Source organism: Pholcus phalangioides, unplaced genomic scaffold (assembly GCF_987345545.1).
Source record: "Pholcus phalangioides strain wild (caught in Gottingen) unplaced genomic scaffold, Ppha-v1.0 ptg000011l_1, whole genome shotgun sequence".
NCBI lineage: Eukaryota > Metazoa > Arthropoda > Arachnida > Araneae > Pholcidae > Pholcus > Pholcus phalangioides.
In genome coordinates this window covers 48,751,991-48,774,731 of record NW_028301604.1, presented here as the reverse complement: position 1 = coordinate 48,774,731, position 22,741 = coordinate 48,751,991, and the positions used below count along the sequence as shown (strand labels likewise).

Genomic DNA, 22,741 nt, shown 5'->3' with positions numbered 1-22,741 from the left:
CTGGCTACTTTGCACTTGCGCAAACAGTTTAATTCGCATAATTTGAGTCAACACATTTGTTTGAAACAGTGATCGATCACTTTTTTCCTCAAAACTGAGGTGATCAAACATTTTTTTCGTGGGGGGGGTTACAAGTTCATAAATATATTATCATGGTCAAATTGTAATAAATTTATAATTTTTGTCATTTATTCAGAATGATTTTAACAAAAACTTTCACTCGAAAAAAAACAATTATTTTTAAATTTTGTTTTTTGAGTTGTAAAGCTAGTGCGTGTGCTAGTGTTTTTCTGGGTGAACGAACACTTTCTGCCAGGGGCAGTACAACTTTTCAATGTTATATTTTAATATTTAAAAAACATTTTGAAATTTTGTCTTGACTTCCTACTCGAATAAGCAAGATTTATACCATTCAGCATTTTGTGTATTTGTGTTTCCAGTATTTGATATTTCCTTAATAGTAATTCTTAATAAGGTATGAGGATTGAGAGTAATTTTGATGTTCAGTTAGAAGCACATTTACGATTTTGCCGCCTGTAGGCTACACAACTTTTGCCACCCTTCTTCTACTCTAGTCTAATTTTCTTGACTAATCTTTCCACAAATTCTTGACCCTATGTTATAGCCTGCTTGCCCCACCCAGTCCTGCAAGTACACCTGCGTTAAAATCACTGTTTTAATCAGTCACGTGCTTCCACATGGTTTTCATCACGCATTTGATACTAGTTTTGGTCATGTGTTTGACACTGATTTTGGTCACTCACGTTTTTCACACTTTTTTTGGTCACTGTTTGGTTACTTACACACGCTTTAGAAAATGCCGTCTTAATACGTTCCCCCGTTCTGGGGCATCAGATGCAGAAGGGGTCGGTCTCTCTCGTGAAAACTATATCTAGTTAAAATTTTCGAAAGTAAACATGTTTCGCCAGGTAGGGGCCCGCAGAAAAATTACTTTATTCGAGGGTCCAGGATACGTTTCAGACGGCTGATTCTAGGCCACTCACTGAAGTGAGCCCTTGCTCTTTAGTTCACTTGTTTGATCATTCACATGCTTACTCACGATCTAAGTCACTCTTTTGCTCACTCACTGTCTGGGCAAGAATGGATTTATTGAGGGTTATAAAATTTTCACCGCCCTTCACCCATTTTGCTAATTTTCTTGGCCACTCACTCCTCAAATTTGCCGACTTTCTGAACTTGCTGCTCTGTGCTATAGCCCAATTAGTTCTCCTGTAAATAGGACATTGTCTTCAGTAGCGGATCATGTGGGTGGTTAAAATCTGAGTGTTGCAAAAAATAAAATAAAAATTGAGGGAAAAAACAAAAAATACCAGCAAAAGGGGCAGATCGAGTTGAATATTTCTGAAACTAATAGATAAATGAATTATTAGTACTAGGTTACCGAAATCGCCGAATTACTGAAGTTGATTGAAAAAGCCCATTTAAATAATATAAACTTCTGCTCATAGACATTTTCACCTTGCTTTCCTCTTCTATGCTCAAAGAAACCGGCCTGAAAAAGCCGGATTACTGAAGGGATTATTGAGAGTCTGTCTCTATACGTAGTAGTATGGGAAACTTTATTTGAAGACAAACAATGAGGGTTTCTGACACCAAAATATTCATAAATCGAGTGTACAAAACTGGAAATTTTTAATGAATTTTTTTTTTAATTTTATCATCTTGTTCGAAAATTATAAGAGGTAAATGAGAAAGTTAAAGGTATTATTTGTAAATACAGACATGTCATAAATGTTTGTTTTACTGTAGTGGTTCTTTTTCATTTTAACCCTTTCTGGGGAGCGGTAGCCCGGTCAATAAGATGCTCGCCTAAAGTACCAAAGGATGTTCAGAGGTGTCTCGAGTTCGATACCCGGTTCATCCTTGTCAGAAAACTTTCCTGACACAAGGGTACAACAAAAAACGGTGACTTGACCGCAGCAAAAAATTGCTACCGCAGGGAGTCCCCGATCGAGGGGTTAGCGCACCAACCTCTCGATGAGTATAAAAAAAACAAGCCTGCTGTTCGGAATCTGCAATAAATTGTAGGTCCTGGTCTAATTAGCCCTCGTGTGCAGAAAATGACCGTGGTGCGAAAAAAATGATCAAATGATAACCCTTTCTGGTTCGGTGTCCCCCATATTGAGACCGCCTTTTTACATTGTTTTCTATTGGTTTTGGAAAAATGTCTGCCCTTGAAAGAGTTAAGAGAGGTGTTTGGTGTGTTATAAAATTTTCATTGAAAATTAAATTCTAAAGTCATTCAACAGAAATACAGATTGACTGTCTAAAACTTGAGCAATTGAAAGAAGAATGCTTAATGTTCTCTACACAAATCGATAAGTCCTCGAAGCGTATATGTGAACACGAAAAGTTGCTGGAGTGAGCATAGCTCGGCTGTGGATGCTTGAGTTACCAGCAGTGGTTCCCAACCTTTTCAGTGCATACACCAAGCAGATCATGGGTAAATACTAAACAAGGTATTGAGCGAAATAAGCGGAGTCCACAGAGGGATCGCCTTGAGGTCCCCCATGGATGGAAACGAAGTCCTTTGGTTGGGTCCAGCGCCGGGTGGCAAGTACTGAGCTGATATGAATTAGTAGGAGCCAAGCAGAGCCAATTGAGGGTGTAGAATAGATAGAACTTATTCTAGATATAGAATTTTCTATTGAACGAGACAAACAGACCACAGATGGCCCACCTGGGGTCACTGATGTAAACAAAGCTCATTTGGCTGGTCCCAGCACTGGCACGCAAAGTCTGAATAGGGAACATATCTATCCTGGGCTGTACTGAAATCGAAACTGCCTTATCATGGACCCTATATATGAGAGGGCAAAAGCTGTACTGCATAGGTTTGGCTTTTTTTCTGATTGGGGTGATTTAAAGTTTGTGAGCAGTCACATATATTTTTCACTAGCGCAGTGCGACCCGTTACGTGTAAGGGGCTGCCATTGTGTGTGTGCGTAATACATACTTAATTGATAACTGCTTTGCTTTTGTGTTTCAAGGCTGTAGCCTAGACAATGGTGGGGCCACTGTGGTCATAGTGACTGACTCTCATCACGAGGTCCCGTGTTCGAACCCCACTGTCGCCGCATTGGTGGTCGGCTGAAGTTAGTTTTCTGTGTTCTGTGGTTCCCAAGTTCAAAGCGCGAATGCGAGCTGATCTCTTCTTTAAAAAGTCTCGCCACAGAGAGCAACAGACGTACAAACAGTACAAATATAATTCAATCACAACACATCACTCACTTCACTTCTGAAATATAGGTGGCAGCGCTGAAAAATCAAACACAACACTACATACACACTCAGACTGTTAGGTGCACATACAGTTGCACTTCTGGAACAACTCACTAGGTAGTAAATCGCCCATAGATGGTGATAGACCTGAGTTGTGCTCATTTGAAAGAAAGACAATGGTGGGGCTGACAGGGCCCAGACGATTCTCATCTCTTTTGGTTTAATAAATTAACCATAAAAGGGCCAGTGGAAAGTCTGTTCTGGGGGCCCACCAGAGGCTTCAGCCTAGGAGCCCCACTCTAATATGTGGGGGGGGGGGGCAATGGTCAGGGCTTTGGATAAATTTTTTCCTTCAAATATTCAAGATTGTCTTTATTAAATGAGGTTTCTCTGGTATCCGAGTTAGCTCAGAATTCATTTCCTGTGATTGACGGAGATCCTTATTTTATTCATATCATTTTGCCGAATTGTTACCTAAATGTCATTTACTACTTTTGCAGGGATCAGAAAATTAAAATTATGTGAAAAGTATCTACCTACATTGACTTGAAAAGCGGGAAAAAAAGCATTTATTGAATATATACGGATAAATTTTTATTTGTGCACATTGTTGTGTCCAGTTAACCGGTCAAGTGGAAATGAAGCATATACGGGTCAAACTATTTCCAATCCTTGAATAGTTTTGATGAATATATAGGTCATGTGGAGGATCTATTCCTTCCCCCTTGACCTATTGTATTTTGACTGACACCTCCTAATCCTCACATTGTAAAAGCTCATTCAAGTGAATGAAGCACTGTTGAAAAGTTACAATGTGAATTGGCCCTAGACAATCACAATGACTACTCTCTATATAGAACAAGGTGCAACTTTTTTTTTACTGTTATCTTCAAAGTAAAAATGCAAGATTGTTAGAATGGGATTAGGGAGGTGTACATAGAAGAGAAGAAACTATCTTTCCAAGGAGGAACCGCTTTTTTCTCTCGCCACAGAGTCTCGCCTATCATTATATCGAGGATTCACTGAATATATTATATATATTACTGCCGAAGTCAGAAATTGGGCAGTTTACCCAGCCCCTTCATATTGATTCCTATGATTCTGAGTCATTGTCATATTGTTTTGTGATAATTATATGACTATTTATAATTATGATTAGCTATGGCAACTCTAACGATCAACAGAATTGGAATATCAATATCTTTAGAGATTGATATCCCATACACAGGGATCGATGTATGTATATGGGCCAGAAAAGTCCCCAAATTCGGATATTTGCTGGGCCAGCTGGGAACTGGCCGAAACATATATATTGATCAAAATTTCTGGGTAATCCTATTATGAAATCATGAAAAGAAAAGCTTCTCAGCTTACATACATATGTGATTTTTGGGAAAATTCCCAAACCAGGTGGTGAAACAATACCTAAAAGTTTCTTTTTGTGAAAAAAATCGCAAAATCAGACTCAACTGAGAAGATGGTTGTGAAGTATCAAAAATACTTTTTTCTCTTTGAAAGCAATAACTGTTCATGTCAAATGTACCCCACTAAAGAAACTAAATAAAAAAATAAATAACTGGTACAGTGTACCTCAAAACCAATATTTGCTTTATTTTAAAACGTATGATGTGGTCTTTTCGAAACATTGTGTGTGCTACATGTTTAATTTGTTTTCGAAAGCAAAATTTATTACTTTTCCAACATCTTTTTTTTTTTTAATTACGCAAGAAATCTTTTTTTTTGTGAAATTTAAAAGAAAAGAAACTATCCAGATATAGATGTTAGATTGTCAAAAATAATATCGAAATTTCAGAATTTATATTTTCACTTAAAGGAAAAGTTTGTGTTCAAGAGTAGCAAAACATACATCAGAACTATTTCCCTCATACAAATTTGAACATGAATTATAGAACCAAAGTTACAGCCCACCAATATTATGTTGATGAATACCAGAGAATATATAGAAAAGAATATATTCTCAAAGTTTCATATTTTGGATTAGGCTTACTGAAGAAGGCAGGATATCGTGCATTCTGGACACAGTCCACAACTGCTCGATTGTGGATGTGCGAAATAAAAAGGGAACCATGGTAAAAAAAGAATCCTGCTGCAGTCGCTGCCTATAACAATAATATGGGCGGTGTGGACAGAGCAAACCAGTGCCTTTCATACTACCCTGCATATCGTAAGACAAGAAATATTATAAAAATATCTCAGTCGTATCTCAATCAAGTAGTGTGGAACTCATTTGTTTTGTACCAAAAGTGCGGAGGTGAAAAGCATCAGCTTGAGTTCAGATTGGAACTAATTGAGAGGATAGTGGAAGAAAAATTGTTTGATTCTCCGTAACAATCCCAAATGAGCCATCACTTGAAAATTCCAGATTGAGAGACACTTCCTGGACATTTTGCCTGATAGCAAAGGCAGGAAAAGCTTGAACAAGAGGAAATATTTACAGGAAAACAAGGTACTTCTGTAAAGACTGCAATGTTACATTATGCGTATTGCCATTCTTTAGAACAGTGGTTCTCAACTAGTGCTCCGCAGTTCCCTTGAGGCTCCGTGTGCAATCATCAGGGGCTCCACGGCCGCTCGAGGAAAATGAAAAGGAAACTATAAATTTGAAAAAAAATTATTACAAATGTTTTTTAAAAGCAAATATGAATTAGTAACTTTGATGGTTAAATAAAAAATAGGCCTATGGGGCTCCATCATTGAAATTATATACCACAAAGGGCCTCACGAGTCAGAAAAGGTTGATAATCCTTGCTTTAGAATAAACCATTCGAATGATATTATTGAAGAAAGTCACATTAATTTTCTACTAATTTGATGATTATTATTCAATTGTTTATTATTACTATTTTGTAAATATATGAATGCAAGCTTTTTTTTCAAAATCCTTACAGAATATCTAACTTTTGCAAAGTGTAAAAATTCAATTATACATGAATAACTGCATATGACATTACATTTAGATAAACCCTGAAAAGTAGTTGTCATTATTAATTCAATCAAAATTTTGACAAATATTCCATTTCTTTTGTAAGATTTGGTTTTTATTTGCTCAGTAAATCATCTAAGAAAGTAAATTTCATTGAAAGAAAAAAAAAATCTGAAATGCATCGCTATGCGGAACATGTCATCCAGCGAAACAATGCTCAAATTTCAGAATCGTTTGTATTTATAACTTATTTTAAATTATTAATCGCATATATAAAATAAATCACAATGTTACTCAACTTTTTAAACCATAATTTTTGCCACCTATTACCTTTTTGCAACCATAATTTCTCATGCCCATGAGAAATTATGGTTGTCTTTATATCTAAGTGTGGTACTCTACTTTGCTCCAGAGGAGACTGCAAATCCATCTTTCTACGAAGAAAGTGTTCATTTATATTCTAGAGCTTGTGGGAAGGAGACAATATTTTTAACCCTTCATTTAGCAAGCAACACAAGTTTCTTATATTTTTCAAGTAAAGGCATTTTATATTTTGAGCTCATTTCAGCATTGATGCTTTTAAGCAACTCTTAAACATTTGATTTTTACTTTGTGAGTTGTTCATGAAGGTTCTATAATTACAAGCAGAATGGCTCTAAGGTACAGATGTCTCCTATTTCTTGACAAGCCAAGCAAGAATAATTTGTAACCTTTGCATTTTTTACTGAAGTATCGTGTGGAGGAAAGGATAGTTCTACACTGGTTCTTAGCACAGTATTGCAATGTAGGACAAACCTGGCAGGTATAGCGTAGTGGTAGTGTATGTGTCTTTCATCCCGTGATCCCTGGTGCGGACAAGAAAATATATTTTTCAAGGTGCATCTGTGTGATTTCTAGAATGTTCTGTCAAACCAGAAATATGTTTGATATTGATTTACATACTAGTTTCTGGATTGTTCCAAGAGCCGTATATAACCCGACACTGAATGATTACTAGTATGCTCAATTGTTCTCTCCTGTAACGATTACCTTTACGAGTGTTTGAAGAATAAATCCAATTCATATTCATAAGCATTCCGTTGTTAAGCCTTGATTAATTCAATAAACTATGAGACATCTTTGGTGGAGACGCGAGGTAAAGAAACCTAGAATTACGGAAAGCTCAATAAGGAGAAGCTGCAGACTACAAGGGTTAAATCCTGAGTTAGGATTACTGCCTGCCCCATCTAGAAGAGTCCAGTATCTGATGTCTACACCGCTTGAAATCAAGGAAGATCAGCCATTTACTGCAACTTTTTCTGGTGTGTATATTCCATCTTTTTTCCCATACCAAGTGGCCCCTGAGACCATTGTACATTTTCTGGAACTGATGGGTGAAATCCTCAAAGGTGGTTGAATTACTATGAAAGAATTTCCAGCTGCAACCGTTGGGATGAGTCAATACGCTTAGCAAATGCTGTTTTCTATTTGACAGACACAGCTAGACAATGGTTCGAAAACAACAAAAACAGCTTTACCAGTTGGACAATTTTCCAACAGAACTTCAGAGAGACATTTGAACAACCAGAAGACATCAAGCGACAAGCTGAAGACTTGCTGAGAACCAGGACGGAGCATCTGTGTGAGAATTTTGACTCCTATATTCAAGATGTCCTGTCATCATGCCGACAAGTGAATCCATCAATGACAGATGACTAGAAAATTTCCCATCTCATGAAAGGCATTGCAAAGGATTTCTACTAAGTGTTGTTGAACAAGGAAGCCACTACAGTGGACCAGTTCATATTTAATTGTCTACAGATCAAGAGTATGAGGAGACGTCGTATAATGAAGCCACAGTTTGACAGGTTACCAAACGTAATTGCCATATCTTCTACAAATGCAGAAAACTTGTCAACATTGATCCAAAAAATTGTCAAAGAAGAAATTCATCAATGGATTCATCAGATACCTTCATTTGCACAAGACGAAGAAACTGAAAGCCTTCAAGAAATGATCCAAGAAAAAATGATTTTTTGCTAGCTCCTCTCACCAGAGACGATACTGAATCATTGATGCCTCTTCCAGTAGGCATTAATGATTCAGTATCGTCTCTGGTGAGATCTGAGGAGAATTTCTTGTAAAAGAAATTCCTGGAAAACAAGACCAAGACGTGTACAGCAACCAGCAATTCTAACCATGGAGAGGAAGACTTCTTTGGCATACACCTAAAAATGTACCAGTACATTTCCATTGTGGTCGAGCTGGACACGTGATAAGATATTGCCAAGATAGAAGATGAGGCCCATGGCCCCCACATGTTAGTGCCAGGCCCTGAGGCAAGGATTTTTCGCAGGATCATCCTCACCCCCCCCCCCCCCCCGCAAGCCGAGATTATGGTGTATATTTGCAGTAAAAAATACCAAGCCTCTTTGGGGAAGAAAAAAAAATTATGAATGCCCCCCCCCCCCCGATTCTCTTTATGAGAAAATCCTGTGTACGCTACAGAGTTTGTATAAACAGTAAAACTTTGCTACAACGACACTTGATGATAAATACCTCTACAATATTTTTTCTAATCTTGTTTGGAATTGCCTAGTATAATGTTAAAGTATCGAATACAGCGATATCCTTTAGTATAGTAAATCTAAGGTAACTCTACGATAAATATAAGGATATTGTTTTATAGACTTCGAAACCACTGTACAAAGATTTTTTTTCAGTATTTCGCTCAAAATTCCCCTGCTATATATTTTTAAATTCTTCAAAAGTTTTTGTTCTTTCAAGCATATTTAATAAACATAGGTATTTTGCACTATCTACCTTTCAAAAGTGTTTATTAAGTTGCCGCAAAGCTACTTTCTGTGTAGTACAAAGTGCTGTGCAGTAAATCATTTCATAGTATGGAAGTTTCCTTTGGTCCATAAGGAGGATGAGGGGAGCAAGAGGTGCCTTGCCTTGGACCAGAAGGGGGGGGGGTGCAAATTTCACCTTTCAACCTCTCATTGAACATTACATGGGGACGATAAAATGTGTCCTTGTTTCGGCTGATGAAGCATCTACACTGGTGTAAGAAATTAAGAGAATTTGCAGACTTGGTCGATTATCTCTAGAACTACAGTACCGATTTTAATGAAATTTGATATGTACATACATTGATACAATACAAAACAAATAACCATTCAATAATTACCTCGCGTTATCGTCCATTAAAATGAACTCAGGGCCAACTGCACCCCTGAAAAGGCGAACATAGGGCTCCAAGACCTCATCCCTATACCTCACACCAGTCACAGTGCCTCTTTCAAAGACATGGAGAGGTGTGCGGCCATCCAACATGATGCCTGCCCAGACCATTAAACCTCCTCCGCCATAATGGTAGATTTCGCGAACATTGGAGGGTAGGTAACGGGTCCCTGGTTCTCTCCATATGAACGTACGCGAGAATCGGTGCTTAGGCTGAACCGGGACTCATCAGTGAAGAGAACGGTTGCCCATTGATCCATACTCCAATCTCTATGCTCTCTGCACCATGATAAACGGATTCTCCTGTCTGTAGAAGTGAGCGGGACGCAAACAGCAGGTCTTCTTGCAAGCAACCCTCTCTCATGAAGTCTTTTGGAAACAGTCACCCTTGATACACAGGTTCCTGTGGCTGCATACAAGTCACGAGAGAGCTCAGAAGCTGTAGCACTCCTGTTACGCCTTGCTATAATTGACAAATGGCGATCTTCTCTGGCCATCGTGGCTCTTGGACGACCTTGCCCAGGCTTTCTCTCGATGGATCCAGTATCCTGGAACTGTTTCCATAAGTTACACACGACGCTGGGCGTTGAATTCAACTCTCTACAAATTGGCCTGCTTCTAGCCTCCCCACAATTCGCCATTTCATTCCATCATCTAAACGTTGGTGATTACTCATTTTTACTTTTACAATTTGAAATTAACCGATTGCTGCAAAATAACACCAAGAAATTCACCGAGGTGTGCTAGCGAACGAAATGTGTCTTAACTTACGCGCGCTTATAAAGCCTGTTTCTCTACTGGCTCCGCCTACATACACGTGTACGCTTACGTATTTGACGTACAAGATTTGCATTTTTGTCTAGAAGCAGTGATTTTACATTCAGTTCAGTTCATGAAATTCGATAAAATATGCAAATTCTCTTAATTTATTTCACCAGTGTAGTTGTGACCCTGGTGGTCGGTATTCAATGTCAAAATCTCTCAATTTAACTACAATACCTCTACTATGATATTTTTCTTCGTCAACGGAATATCGTTATATCTAGTTTTATTTTATATACACAGTGTCAAATTTATCCTTAGTTTCCCTGTGGTAGATATCTTATCTTGCAGATAAGATATCTACCGCATCTCTATAGTTTGTTTGCTCATCAAGCAAGTATACTCATACTAGGGACGTAAAACGTTTCCCAGGTTTTTTTCTTAATCCTGGGATTCTGTTGTCATAAACAGTAGCAATTGAAGTAAATTTAGAGGCATTTAATTACAGAAAATTATTAATATATTATAATGTTTTTAATATCAAAGTTTATGACTATGTGTTTAATTAATTAATTTCCAAAAATTGTAACTAATACATTGATTAATAAAAATACTTTTTTCTCCTCTCACAAGGTTTGACTCTAAAACAGGTCTGTGTCTGGGAGGGGGGTTAATGTATCTCATGGATTGCCAATAGGGATTTTAGCCTAAAATTCATTTAGTAATGGGTGTGGTTAATAAATTATTTTAATAAAACAATTTCCAGTGCCGTCTTAACGCATGGGCCCACCCGGGCACCTCAAGTGGAAAGGGGCATCACAAAAATGAGATCTGGTAAAAAAAAAATCTGTGGGTCTAGTCGGAGGTGACAAGGTCGTAGAGTCCGATAAGCACCAACGAACGATAGGTTCCAAGATTGTAGAATCTGGTCCGCAGAGAAGAACGGTCGGCGACGAGTCCATAGGATCCCAGTCGACGGACGAAGGTGAGCGATCGATGATGAGTCCGTAGGTTCCAGTCGGTCGCAATGATGACGAAGCAAGAGCGTTCAGGAACGGTAAGTTAGTCCAGCGTAGCAGATTGAGAGGAATCTGACAACTCGGCATAGGCAACTTCTGGTGGAGGTGACCCTCAGTGAAGGGGGAAGTTCAATCCATTATTTTTCAGAGATCTCAGCAACGATTTGGCAGATCGCTTCCAAAGATGGAGAACTCCTAGCACACCAGCAGTGCTCACACGCTAACAAATCATAAAAAGCAGTGTAACATTACCATTTAGGCCCCGCCGGAAATGGTCCTTTTCTAGTCATTTTTATATTTTATTGCCTTTAACATTGATTCTGGGATCGATCGGCGAGGTCATGTGCCGCCGATCGGCCGCCATGTTACGATCTTTTGCGCTGCCAGATGCAGAATGTCATGCAATATTTTTTAGTTCATGTGAATATGTAAATTTCTCAAATGTTACGTCAATTCTAGCGCCGCCGAGCCTCGATACAGATGATACGGATTGGTTCTGGTAAGGCGAGGTGGGGAAATTTTCTCTTATATGCCGGTAGTGTGCAACGAACTGACACGTTGATCATTGGTCCTTGGACGTTACATTTCATTGCCCCTCGTTCCAGCCATGAGTTGATAATATAGCAGGGTGCCTCGGCACCGATCGATCCGTTGAACGTTACATTTCATTTCATCCCGCCTTGTTCCAGCCATGAGTGATAATCTAGCAGGGTGCTTCGGCACCGATCGATCTGTTGATCGTCCTCTTCATCTAGTCAAAAGTCGCTCATCCTGTGTTATCTACAAGATGTCGGCTCTCATCCGTTAAGGGTTATTCGTCGGGTTCACCTCTTCGGATGCTGTTGCATTGGAGCCTCCCCCTCTCCAGGAGACCGCACAGATAAATCAAGAAGTGACCTGTTCGCGTTCGTGTGACAGTGACATCCAGAAGGCTGTAATCGATGGACTGATCGAGTGAGAACGTTTGAAATCTAAATTCTTCACTCTGACAATGAACTTAATTCATTTCAAACCAAAAACTTCAGCTTAAAGGAAGAAAACTTAAACTCAAGCAGATATTTGAGTCATCAGAGTTCAACTGATTGAAAATTGACTGTAGGTCTATATCAGTGTTTCCCAAAGTGGGCAATATCACCCCCTGGTGGGCGATAGAATGGTCCAAGGGGGCGATAGAACCTACTGATTTAACATAGGATCCTATGGGTTTACTTGAGTTGGGGGGTGATGAGAGGAAAAAATTTCTGATGAAGGGGGGGATGGAACAAAAAGTTTGGGAGACTATGGTCTATATAGAATAACCTCATGAAAAATGCAACCATACCTCTAACATATTAGAAGCAGCATCAGAGATTGAAGACTTTTTCCTCATGATTTCCAGCATTTCTTGAAGAGAACTGACTTTTGTCTCGACTGACTTTCTTCTTTTTTTTTCTCAATATTGTAATTTAGCTATTATTAGCAAATCCTGTGGTTAGCTCTTTTCAAAGCTTCAGTAACTTATGGGCAGGGAACCTCGTACCATCAGAGAAACAAAATCTCCAATGTAGTATTTCCTTTTTTTTGGCAATTGCAAAATATATTAACAGTAAAATTAGTGGCAAGCATCAGTTTCATGTCAATCAACATGAAAACATAAAGCAAATTTTTGTGTTAAGAGAAACATGTGTCCACGAGTTTTCACATCTGCATTTTGAGATATTTTTCTGATGACAGACTAGAATTAAATTCATTTATGAAAAAATAGTTTAAGCTAGAGGTTACAATAGAAAACTAAATGTTATTGTTTTGTTACCTGCATCACTCGTACTAGTCTCATTGAATTTTTCATCACTTTTCCGCTTCTTTGGTGACTTTCTAACAAGCTTTTTTTAGCCATGTACCTCCAAACTTCTTCTGATCAAAACTGTCTTCTGTAAAATGCTTGGACCAAATTTTTGAGTAATCAGAGGCCTTCTCTCCGAAGATAGATTTACAAAAGCTGCAGCGTTTGATGATTTTTAGGTAAACTGAAAAATAAATATTTTTTTGCGTCAGTTCAAAGCGAGAAAACGAGAAAGTTGTTACTATTGGAATACAAATCCAAATAGCATATTGTTAAAATTTTTATTGTTATAATTATTAACAAATTTTGTTTTATATATGAGCAGTATTTATTTTTTGTCCTTCAGCTACTACTTTGAAAATTCCTTTACTGTTGCCTCTGAATCTATATTTTTATAAATCCATTTTTGACTGATTTGGCTATGTTTAAAAATATTTTCAAGTAATTTTCATGCAAATTTTTGCAAGAAGTATGGACCATCATTTCAACTTCTTCCGGGGGGAGTGAAGAACATATACCCAATATATGTATATATATGAACGGTAGGAGAAATGGAGTTTTTCGCCAAGCAAGATAATGAATGAATAAAAAAAGAAGACATCTGATATTTTATTTAGATAATTTCCTATACAAAACATTATCCCATCATTATAATTCACTGGGTAAACAAAATATTTGGACTCAAGTCACAGAGGCCTAATTCCTGCCTTGCCAAAGACCTCTTCGTGTCTAAGTCGGGCTCCAGCTAGCTGATATTTATTTTTCAAATCACCAGAGTTACTGCGATATTATATTCCCTATATAATATCGCAGTAACTCTATTTTAAGAACATATTTTAAGAAAATGTAATTTTACATTATTTCAAGCGCAGGTCTCTCACTTCTTTCTTGATTAAAACTGGCAAGCATCAGGGGGATTGGAATTGACTCTCTCTTTGTTTTCTTCTACATATAATTCCGAATGACAATCATTCTAAGTATTTACCATTGTTTTATGAACATATCTGAAATCTCATTAGATTGCTATGAAATTCAACCCTTTCAGCTCAAACATATTAAAAGGAAAAAAATTCAGATGGAACCACACTAATTAAACGTAAAAATACAATAAAAAAATCCTTTCAGATAGATATGATTGATAATATAATTATATCATCGAGTAATACTATTAATATGGAACACAAAAACCAACGATGTTCACTATAAATACCCGGAAATTCATTGGCGTTTATTTCCATGTATTTTTAATGAATATCAATGGTTTTTTGTGTTCTACATTGCTAAAAAGGTAATTCCATCATACTATTAATATACTACGATACTTAAGAATGAGTCAATTTCGAATTGAGTAGAATCACTCTTGAAAGGTCATATGAAAATGCATCGTTTTCTTTCAAGAAAAAACACTACATGAGTCACCGTAAAAAAAAAAGAAAAGTAAAAAAAATGAATTTCAATAAATTGTCTACTAAACCGACACCATCGCAAGAAGAAATTTCTATCATCCGATGCTGAAGGAGCGTGTATCACCCCCCCCCCTCCATCCGTATATTCTTCGCAATATTCAAAGGAGAAATAATGCTTCTTTTCGGAGATAGTACCAAAATTTCTCTTTTATCCTTATTGTCATAATCATCGCAGTTACGGATAGCGCTCTTGATAAGCATTAATAGATAGCATAGGCAACCAAAACCTAGGAACTGAGGACCTTTGAGCCCCTCTCCCCAATACAATTTTTAAGGGGGTACTGAGCCCCCTCCCCCAATTAACACGTTCTCTCTGTCATGCTTATATGCTTGAGTCTCGTGTATACAGGACGACAAGCAACACTTTATGCCTTCTCCCCCCCCCCCCAATATTTTTTGCATGTCAGCGCCTCTGATAGATAGTACTGCCCAAGTGGCTTACTTAAGTCATGAAAATCAGTCAATATAAGAGGATTTAGTAACATTTTGATGAAAAATACATTGTACTTACGGTGTGGATTCAACAAACATCATCTTCCGCATTACATTCATTTCTTTTCGGACACCATCGAAATTACAAATACAAACACAAAGGCTTTAAGATGCAAACTGGCTGAAGCTGATATGCATGTTTGAAACATGAAATGGAGGTCCTTCCATTGTGTAACAAACACTTTAGATATGTGACGTTTTTGCACGAAAATTCAAGACTGCTCGTCTGTAATTCATATTTTGGTACTTCCACACATTTTATCTTTGGGTTTAAGTAATTCACGAACTTGAATGAATACATTACAAAAATTTTCTATTATGGTAGTTCCTCAAAGTGAGCGTCGGGGTTCCTAGCGGTGTTGTGACGAGCTGTTGACCATTGATGTTTGTGTCTGTTCCCAAGCGGTTCTTTTATAAAAAAAAAACCAGCATGCAAAAAGGCCATAGCCGTAGGTGAATGAACAGTGATGCTAAAATCATGCCCTCCCCCACCCGCGTCTTGCTGCAGGGTCCTGAGGCTAGGCTCTTTGGCGATCCACAATCTGTGTTGAATTTATAAGGTAAAAAAAAATGATGAGAATCATCTCGGTACCCTGAAACTAGAACACTGATACCAGCTGCACTTTTTGGGGGACAATAGCTCCAATAATGAATAGTCATTAGCAAAACCAGTCATTCCCAGATGGTGTTGAAATCTGCGACAGAATTCTTTATCGATCAATTACAGTTACAATACAACTGGAATGTACAGCGCATATTCAGGGGGGGGGGGACACACTTTAGCTCTGCTTCCTTAACATATGAAACAAGTACAATTACTGTGTGAAAATATTCTTAGTTTTTTTTTTCGCCCATGGGCACGGATATTTACTAAGGCTTTCTTCGGAAAAGGATCCCAGTTTTCGAAAACTTATTTTTTCCCTTTCGTCCTCCCATCGCCCCCCTTATGCCCATTCGTGTCTGTAGCTGGTATCGCCCCCTTGAATAGTCTCATCGTCCACTTTGGGAAACACTGAACTAGACCATACATTCTCAACCCATGATGCGCTGGCCAGATGTATTCCTCAGAGCCATCTGATGTGGCCCACGATCTCAAACTTAATTTTGTAAGAATGAACTAAGTGCCTGATTTACAGATCACTTAAGTGGCTCACAGCACAACTATAGATCACCTAAGTGGCTTTTTTCCTCTCGACTGTCTTCAATGTACCCATCTATGATTTTTATACTGGAAAGGAAAGCATACATATCCCCCTCCCATAGAGTTCAGGAGGAAAAACTCCCTTGAAAATCATCTTGAAAATTATTTTTCTTATAGCGATATGCATATTTTTTTTCGGACTCTTTGTCCAAAATGGCTGTTATTCGGAAATCGTTGTTCAGAGGTTATCTGTAGTGTCTATGGGACGCATTCAGTTCCAATAAACTGTAGTTGTTGTTTAGAGATGCCCCCCCCCCCCCCCGTTAGAGGTTTTACTGTATATTCATAATTTATTATTCCTGACTATTGTTTTGATTTTATTTATATTTTTTTTTTTCATTTTTAATAACAGTGCAAAGTATAACTGATGAAATGATTATAAAATATAATTGCTATATTTTATCTAGGTTTATTATATGCAGTTGGTGGTTATGACGGTGCGTCCCGTCAGTGTTTGAGCTCAGTAGAATGTTATAATCCAGAAACTGATCAGTGGTCACTTGTGGCAGAAATGTCTGCAAGGCGTAGTGGTGCTGGTGTTGGAGTATTAGATGGTATTTTATATGCTGTTGGAGGCCATGATGGCCCACTTGTAAGAAGAAGCGTGGAACGATATAATCCTGAAATCAATTGCTGGTCTTCCATTGCTGACATGAAAATGTGCCGAAGAAATGCTGGTAAAAAATTATATTTAAAAATTTCCATTTGTCTTAATCCATAATAGTTTGATATACACATATGCTTTCTTCAGATTATTGATTATATTATTATGATTGATTATTTCTTAAACCCCCTTTTTTGACCAATATGGTGTTCACAACAAGTTTCAGGGAGGGGGGGAGTGAGCCAATTGTATAGCTCACTCTCTCCCTCAATTCCAAACAACTTCAACCCCCAACTTCAATTCCAAACTTATTTCTTTTGTTTTTAGCTCAAATATTTATTTCTTCACAGAAGCGCCTTAAAAAAAGTTGAAGATATGAGAGAAAAAATTGACAAATGAAGCATATTGAATAAGAGTGAATTAGACATATCTGGAAACAAAACCCATTGCAATCTAGCGGTGAATGGTCCAAATTTAAATTATTTTGTACCATTTAAAAAAATAAAGATGGACAGTAGAATAAAGTCACCCACTTCTGGACTTAACATTTGAGCCTTAAAATTCACAATTTTTATAAAGTTATTTTCGTAGTCACAAAGGAGCAACAATCTGCAAAAACCTATCTGTTTTCATGATTTGTTGCACACTGAGGAAGAATAGCATGTTCTTAATTACAGTGACAGAATTCTACATCAGCAGCAGTCGTACCAGGTAGATGAAGGGTAGGGTAACGATGTCAGTACCGTTAACCCTCTATGGTTGGTGAACCCTTAAAAATGTATTAAAAAAACTTTTTAACCACAGATTTGTAAAAAAAAAATGGTTGCTGTCAGGATATTTTCAACAAAAAGTATCAACATAGCCAATTAATTAATTACAGAGATTTGTATATTCAAATATACAATAAAGGCTTGAAGGTAAATGTGAGCAAAAAAATATTGTATATTTTACATGTTTACGTGTACGATCATGTTTTACTCACAAACACTTTGCACGTAACGTATCGCATATAATATACTCATTAATATGATTATAAAAAAATATCATTTTCACACAATACAAGAATTTGAACATTACATAACATACATGCTGTTTCAGAAGGTAACAAACGAAAATCAGATCAATTTAGTTGTAGAAATAGGATGCATTAGTGGTGACGTCACGACCGACAGCGCTGATTCGAAACAAACATGAACTGGGCAAGATTATAAAGGAAAACTCCATAGAACATAGGTGAGTCTCTGTTTAAATTATTTTCCTAAAAAAATATTATCAAATAAGACTTGAGAGCTCTTGAAATGGAAACTTCAAACTCTTGTGAACATGCAGGGTTAAAAATATAATGATAATTCGTCTCTAATTAGCTATGAAAGCTTTTTATTTCTCGCATGCTATTTGTTCACCTGCATTTGGCCTAATTCTCTGAATATATTTATTTCATTGAACTTGAATTTTTTTTCTTTTCAAATAACTTCCTTTTCATTAATTAACTGTTTTTGATCGATTATTTCTTTTATTGAATCTGAAATTTGTCGCGATAATTCTGAATTTAATTTTTCGTTCAACTTTAAATTTCCATCAATTATGAACTTATTTCTTTCAAAAACTCTTAATTTTTTCATAATTTATTATTTTTAACAATTCTGAAATCACTCTTGACAATTCCAACATTATTATTCTCAATAATTCTGATTTCTATCAGTAATTTTGCAATTATTGCTTTAAGTAATTCTATGACTATTATTTCATTAATACTAAAATTATTTTTTTCAATAGTTCTGAAAGTGATTTATTTCATTGTGTTTTTTATACATTCAGTATTTATGTACACTTTTTAGATGCAGAGTTTGGCCTCTTGGAATGCGTAGCCTATATAAAATCATAGGGTCCCCCCAATTGCCTCCTTTAATGTTTAAAATGCATTAATATTGATTCTGGAAAGCATCTCACAGTTCTGACAAAATACAGCAGTACAGATTCCAGCGGTCAGAGCTTTTTTTAAACTATTTTTCTTGTTTGTTTGGAGGGCCACGGGTTGAAGACCCTTGGCCATGGACCCCCTTCAAGGGTGGGGCTGACAGGACTCTAGCCCTGGGGCTCGGGACATTTCTTGGGGGCACTGGTCTAAGCAAAGTTGTGATTAGCTTTCACTTCAGTATCTATAGTCGAATCCCATTTTAATGAATACCATTATAGCAAAAAAGAAATCTTGTTTTAACGAACACTTTTCTAATCCCCCAGATAAGTTAACATAGGAACAATGTATAAACCTGGAATTCCTTTATAACAAAATTTTGTTATGGCGAAGTGATTTCTCCGGTCTCCTGGAGATTGTTATAACGGGATTTGACTATATTATATTTTTTTGTTATCAGGTTTATTCTGAAATATGTAAAAAGCTTTCGTAGCTAATTAGAGGAAAATTATTAATATATTTTTAACACTGCATGTTCACAAGAGTTTGAAATTTCCATTTCAAGAGACTCACAAGTCTTATTTGATCATATTTTTTTCAGAAAAATAATTTTAACAGAGACTCACCTACTTTCTATGGCATTTTCTTTTATAATTTCACCCAGCTCATGTTTGTTTGGAATCAGCGCTGTCGGCTGTGACGTCACACTAATTCGCCCCATTGAAAAATGCTCAGACATCAATTTTTGTATTTTATTTATTTATTCAATATTGTTTGGCTGATGCCTATACAAGAGGATGCGTAAGTTATGTATGACGAAAATGAGGATTGATGGAACAGGCAAATTTGGAAATCTTAGTACAATCTACAATATTTGGTGGTAGGTTGTTCCAGTCGATAATAGTTCTTGGGAAGAAGCTAAAATTGTAACAATCTGAAGAGGCAAAGATGGGCTGAAATTTTTGGGAATGATTGAGTCTAAGAGAGAAATGTAAGGGTTTAATTAGAATGTTAGAAGTGTCAATATTAAAAACCCACGAAGGATTTTGAAAAGAAAAGTCAAAGAGAGGAGAGCGGTTGGATATTGAGTTGGTGCTTGAGCTCTGATATGAAGACAGACGAAGACCAACAGTTGAAAATGAAGTGAGTGGACTTATTTTGGATAGATTCTAATTTATCTATGTTGGTCTGGGGATCCTATGCTTCACAGGCATAGGAGAGAACAGGGAGGATAAATGTCTGGTAGCACACAAGTGACGGACATGACAGGTGGAGTTTTTCAGGTTGCAGCGAAGGAAAAAGAGTTTTTGGAGACATTTACTAAAAATATAATCAACGTGAAGATTCCAGCGAAGATCGGAAGAGATAATAACGCTTAAGTATTTATAATGGGAAACCTCAGAGCTCAAAGAGTTGTTTATTGAGTAAGGGAAATTGGAGGAATTCTTTTATAACTTTCATGAAAACGGTTTTTGAGAAGTTCCCAGGTCCAGCACCATTCGGAAATAATGTTAAGGTTGTGTTGGAGAGATTCTTTGGTTGGAAAGATTTTAATTATGTTTTGCCTAAGCGATTTGTTTATTTTCCATTACAAATAAATACCTGTTTGTCACTATTTTTTATATTTAATATATGACTCTTATTTCGATTTACTGTTTGCATGATATATTTTATTTTTTATACTATATGTTTCTTTTTTTTTCATTTTCGCACATTTCCACTCTTACCTAATACCTTATCTATTCTGAAATGCTTTTGGTATGGATAGCCACGCTACCCCCCCCCCCCTTACAAACTTACATGTAACTTTATAATTTGTTTATATTTATGACCACAAACACACACATTATTTATGCTATTTTCTATGTTATTTTTCTTTTGTGTCTTTTCCTGGTGTAAGTGAAAAAAGATATACCCAATTCCCCCATATTAGACGACTTGCCGTGAAATTCGAGAGACACCAGCTTTATGAATCTTGGAGTCTGGTTCATTTCCAACATGCCGGGAAAAGCAAGGTTTAATAAGGATCACAGTATACATTCAGCCTATTCAATGGATTTTCAGAATAAATATATTTAAGAATGTTCCAGAAGATGTGACTTGAATTTCCTGGCATGCAGGAAAATATGGGGTATAGTAGAGTCTGTATAATCCTAAATGAACGGTGCCGAGACCACCGTGGATTAATGAAAACTCTGATCATCTGAAAAGTAATAGAAAATGGCTTTTTAAGTTGAAGGTGGGAGAATATACACTTTTACTTGTTTTGTCCATAGTTCATTATATAACTGCAAAGACCCATGGCCTCTTTCATGGCCCCATATCCTGCTGCAGGGCTTCTAGGCTATTTCACCAAGCACCAACTCTGGCCATATCGCTATTGTTACGAAGATTATGTATATCACAATTTTTGGAGAATCCCTCAGGACAGTAATCTCCTGTTGCCGGAAATGTCAAGATATGCTCAAAGCTTCAAAATTAGTCTAGAAAATCTCTTTTGACCTTTGGAAAGAGTGGCGTCACCAACTTGGTACTATAAAGTAGAATTCTCTGGAAACTGTCTCTCGAAGGTTCGATGAGCCTATAGAAATGATGTGATCAAGAGGAAGAGAGTTGTTGGACTTTAAGCTCAGTGCGAGAATCTCTATTTGTCAACTGTGTACTGTCTGCTTGTAAATACGTGTAAATAACAGTTTTCTGTGAAGTAAATCTGTGTTTCATACAAATTTTGTCATCCTCTGCTCCTTTCAAGGACTTGTGAGAAATTATCCAGAACACTATATTACAATTTACTGCTATTAATGAGATGGGCTGGAAATAAAGGCACTATCTATCAATGGTCACCTAATGCTTGTTAGGGAAAATATCTATATCCTCCCTCGGGTTTGAACCTGGGACCGTGATGGTAACTGTCACAGTGGTAAATGAGCATCTTCCCAAGTAGCACAAAGATATAGATCTATATCGTAAAATTTCAGTTTCCAATATAGATCTATATCGGGCCACGATATCGTTCTGGCTAAAAAAGGCATAGTCGGAGATAAATAGATCTATATCGTGAATGTGATATATTCAAATACTTCACATTTTGGACGATAGATGGCGCCCTTTCGGAAGGAAAAAAAAAAAGTGCAATTATTTGGAGGTGGGTGGACTTGAACCCGTGTACCCTGAACTCTTCCCATCTCTAACTCCGTAACTTACCAACCCACCACTACAGCACTGGTTACAGTTTCGTATTATAACATTAAATTACAAGTGATATTTTTTTTACTTATATTTTCAATCAAATTTATTCATTTTCATGTCTGCACAAAAATTACAAAATAGAAATTGTGAGACATATTTATCATTTTGAGGCAGATAATAGAAAAATTATATTATAATTGAGGAAATTATATATAATACAAAAAACACAAGAAACAAATTAATGTATTGTGTAGTATATTTATTTAAAATTATTAATTTATATGCTAATAAAACAAAAAATACAGAATGACAATTTTAACTCTTTTGTGATGCATATTTTTTAAAGTATGGTAAAAATGAAAACATCAAAGGAAAAAAATAAATAATTTTAAGAAAAACACACATACAACAAAAACAAAAGCAATTTTTTTTAATTAAAAAATATGTGCAATTATAAAGTGGCAATTAAAGTTAGAGTGGATAAGTTCTCGCTCCTTCTAAAATACCAACATCTACGATGTAAAACATACACAGTAAGGATTCAATCATAACTGACGAAATGATTTTGATATATAACATAATTAATCCTATTAAAATCAAAATTTCATATGAAAAATTCAAATGTTTTTAATTTCAATTCAAACAAAAAATTGTACACTCGACTTTAAATTTTCTCCAAATTTTTATTTCAAGGCAATATTTTTATTTAAAGGCACACACTATGGTGATATATCAGCATATTGTGTATCTGATATATATCTTTGTCAGGTTCACGATATAGATGTATGTCATGCTCAGGATATAGAGCTATGTCGTCTTTGATAGATCTATATCAGGTCTATATCGAGAATCTGATATA

At 36.6% G+C, this 22,741-nt stretch overlaps 1 protein-coding gene across 5 annotated transcripts in view; it reads left to right on the top strand.

The window, feature by feature from the left end:
* kel (kelch protein) overlaps nucleotides 1-22,741 on the top strand; it is a 232,126-nt gene that overhangs the window by 182,801 nt on the left and 26,584 nt on the right. For all 5 annotated transcript variants that reach the window (XM_089239608.1, XM_089239605.1, XM_089239607.1 and 2 more), the window contains one exon: nucleotides 16,582-16,851. In XM_089239608.1, coding sequence (XP_089095734.1) covers nucleotides 16,582-16,851 — 270 coding nt within the window. The remainder of the gene's footprint in view (nucleotides 1-16,581; nucleotides 16,852-22,741) is intronic.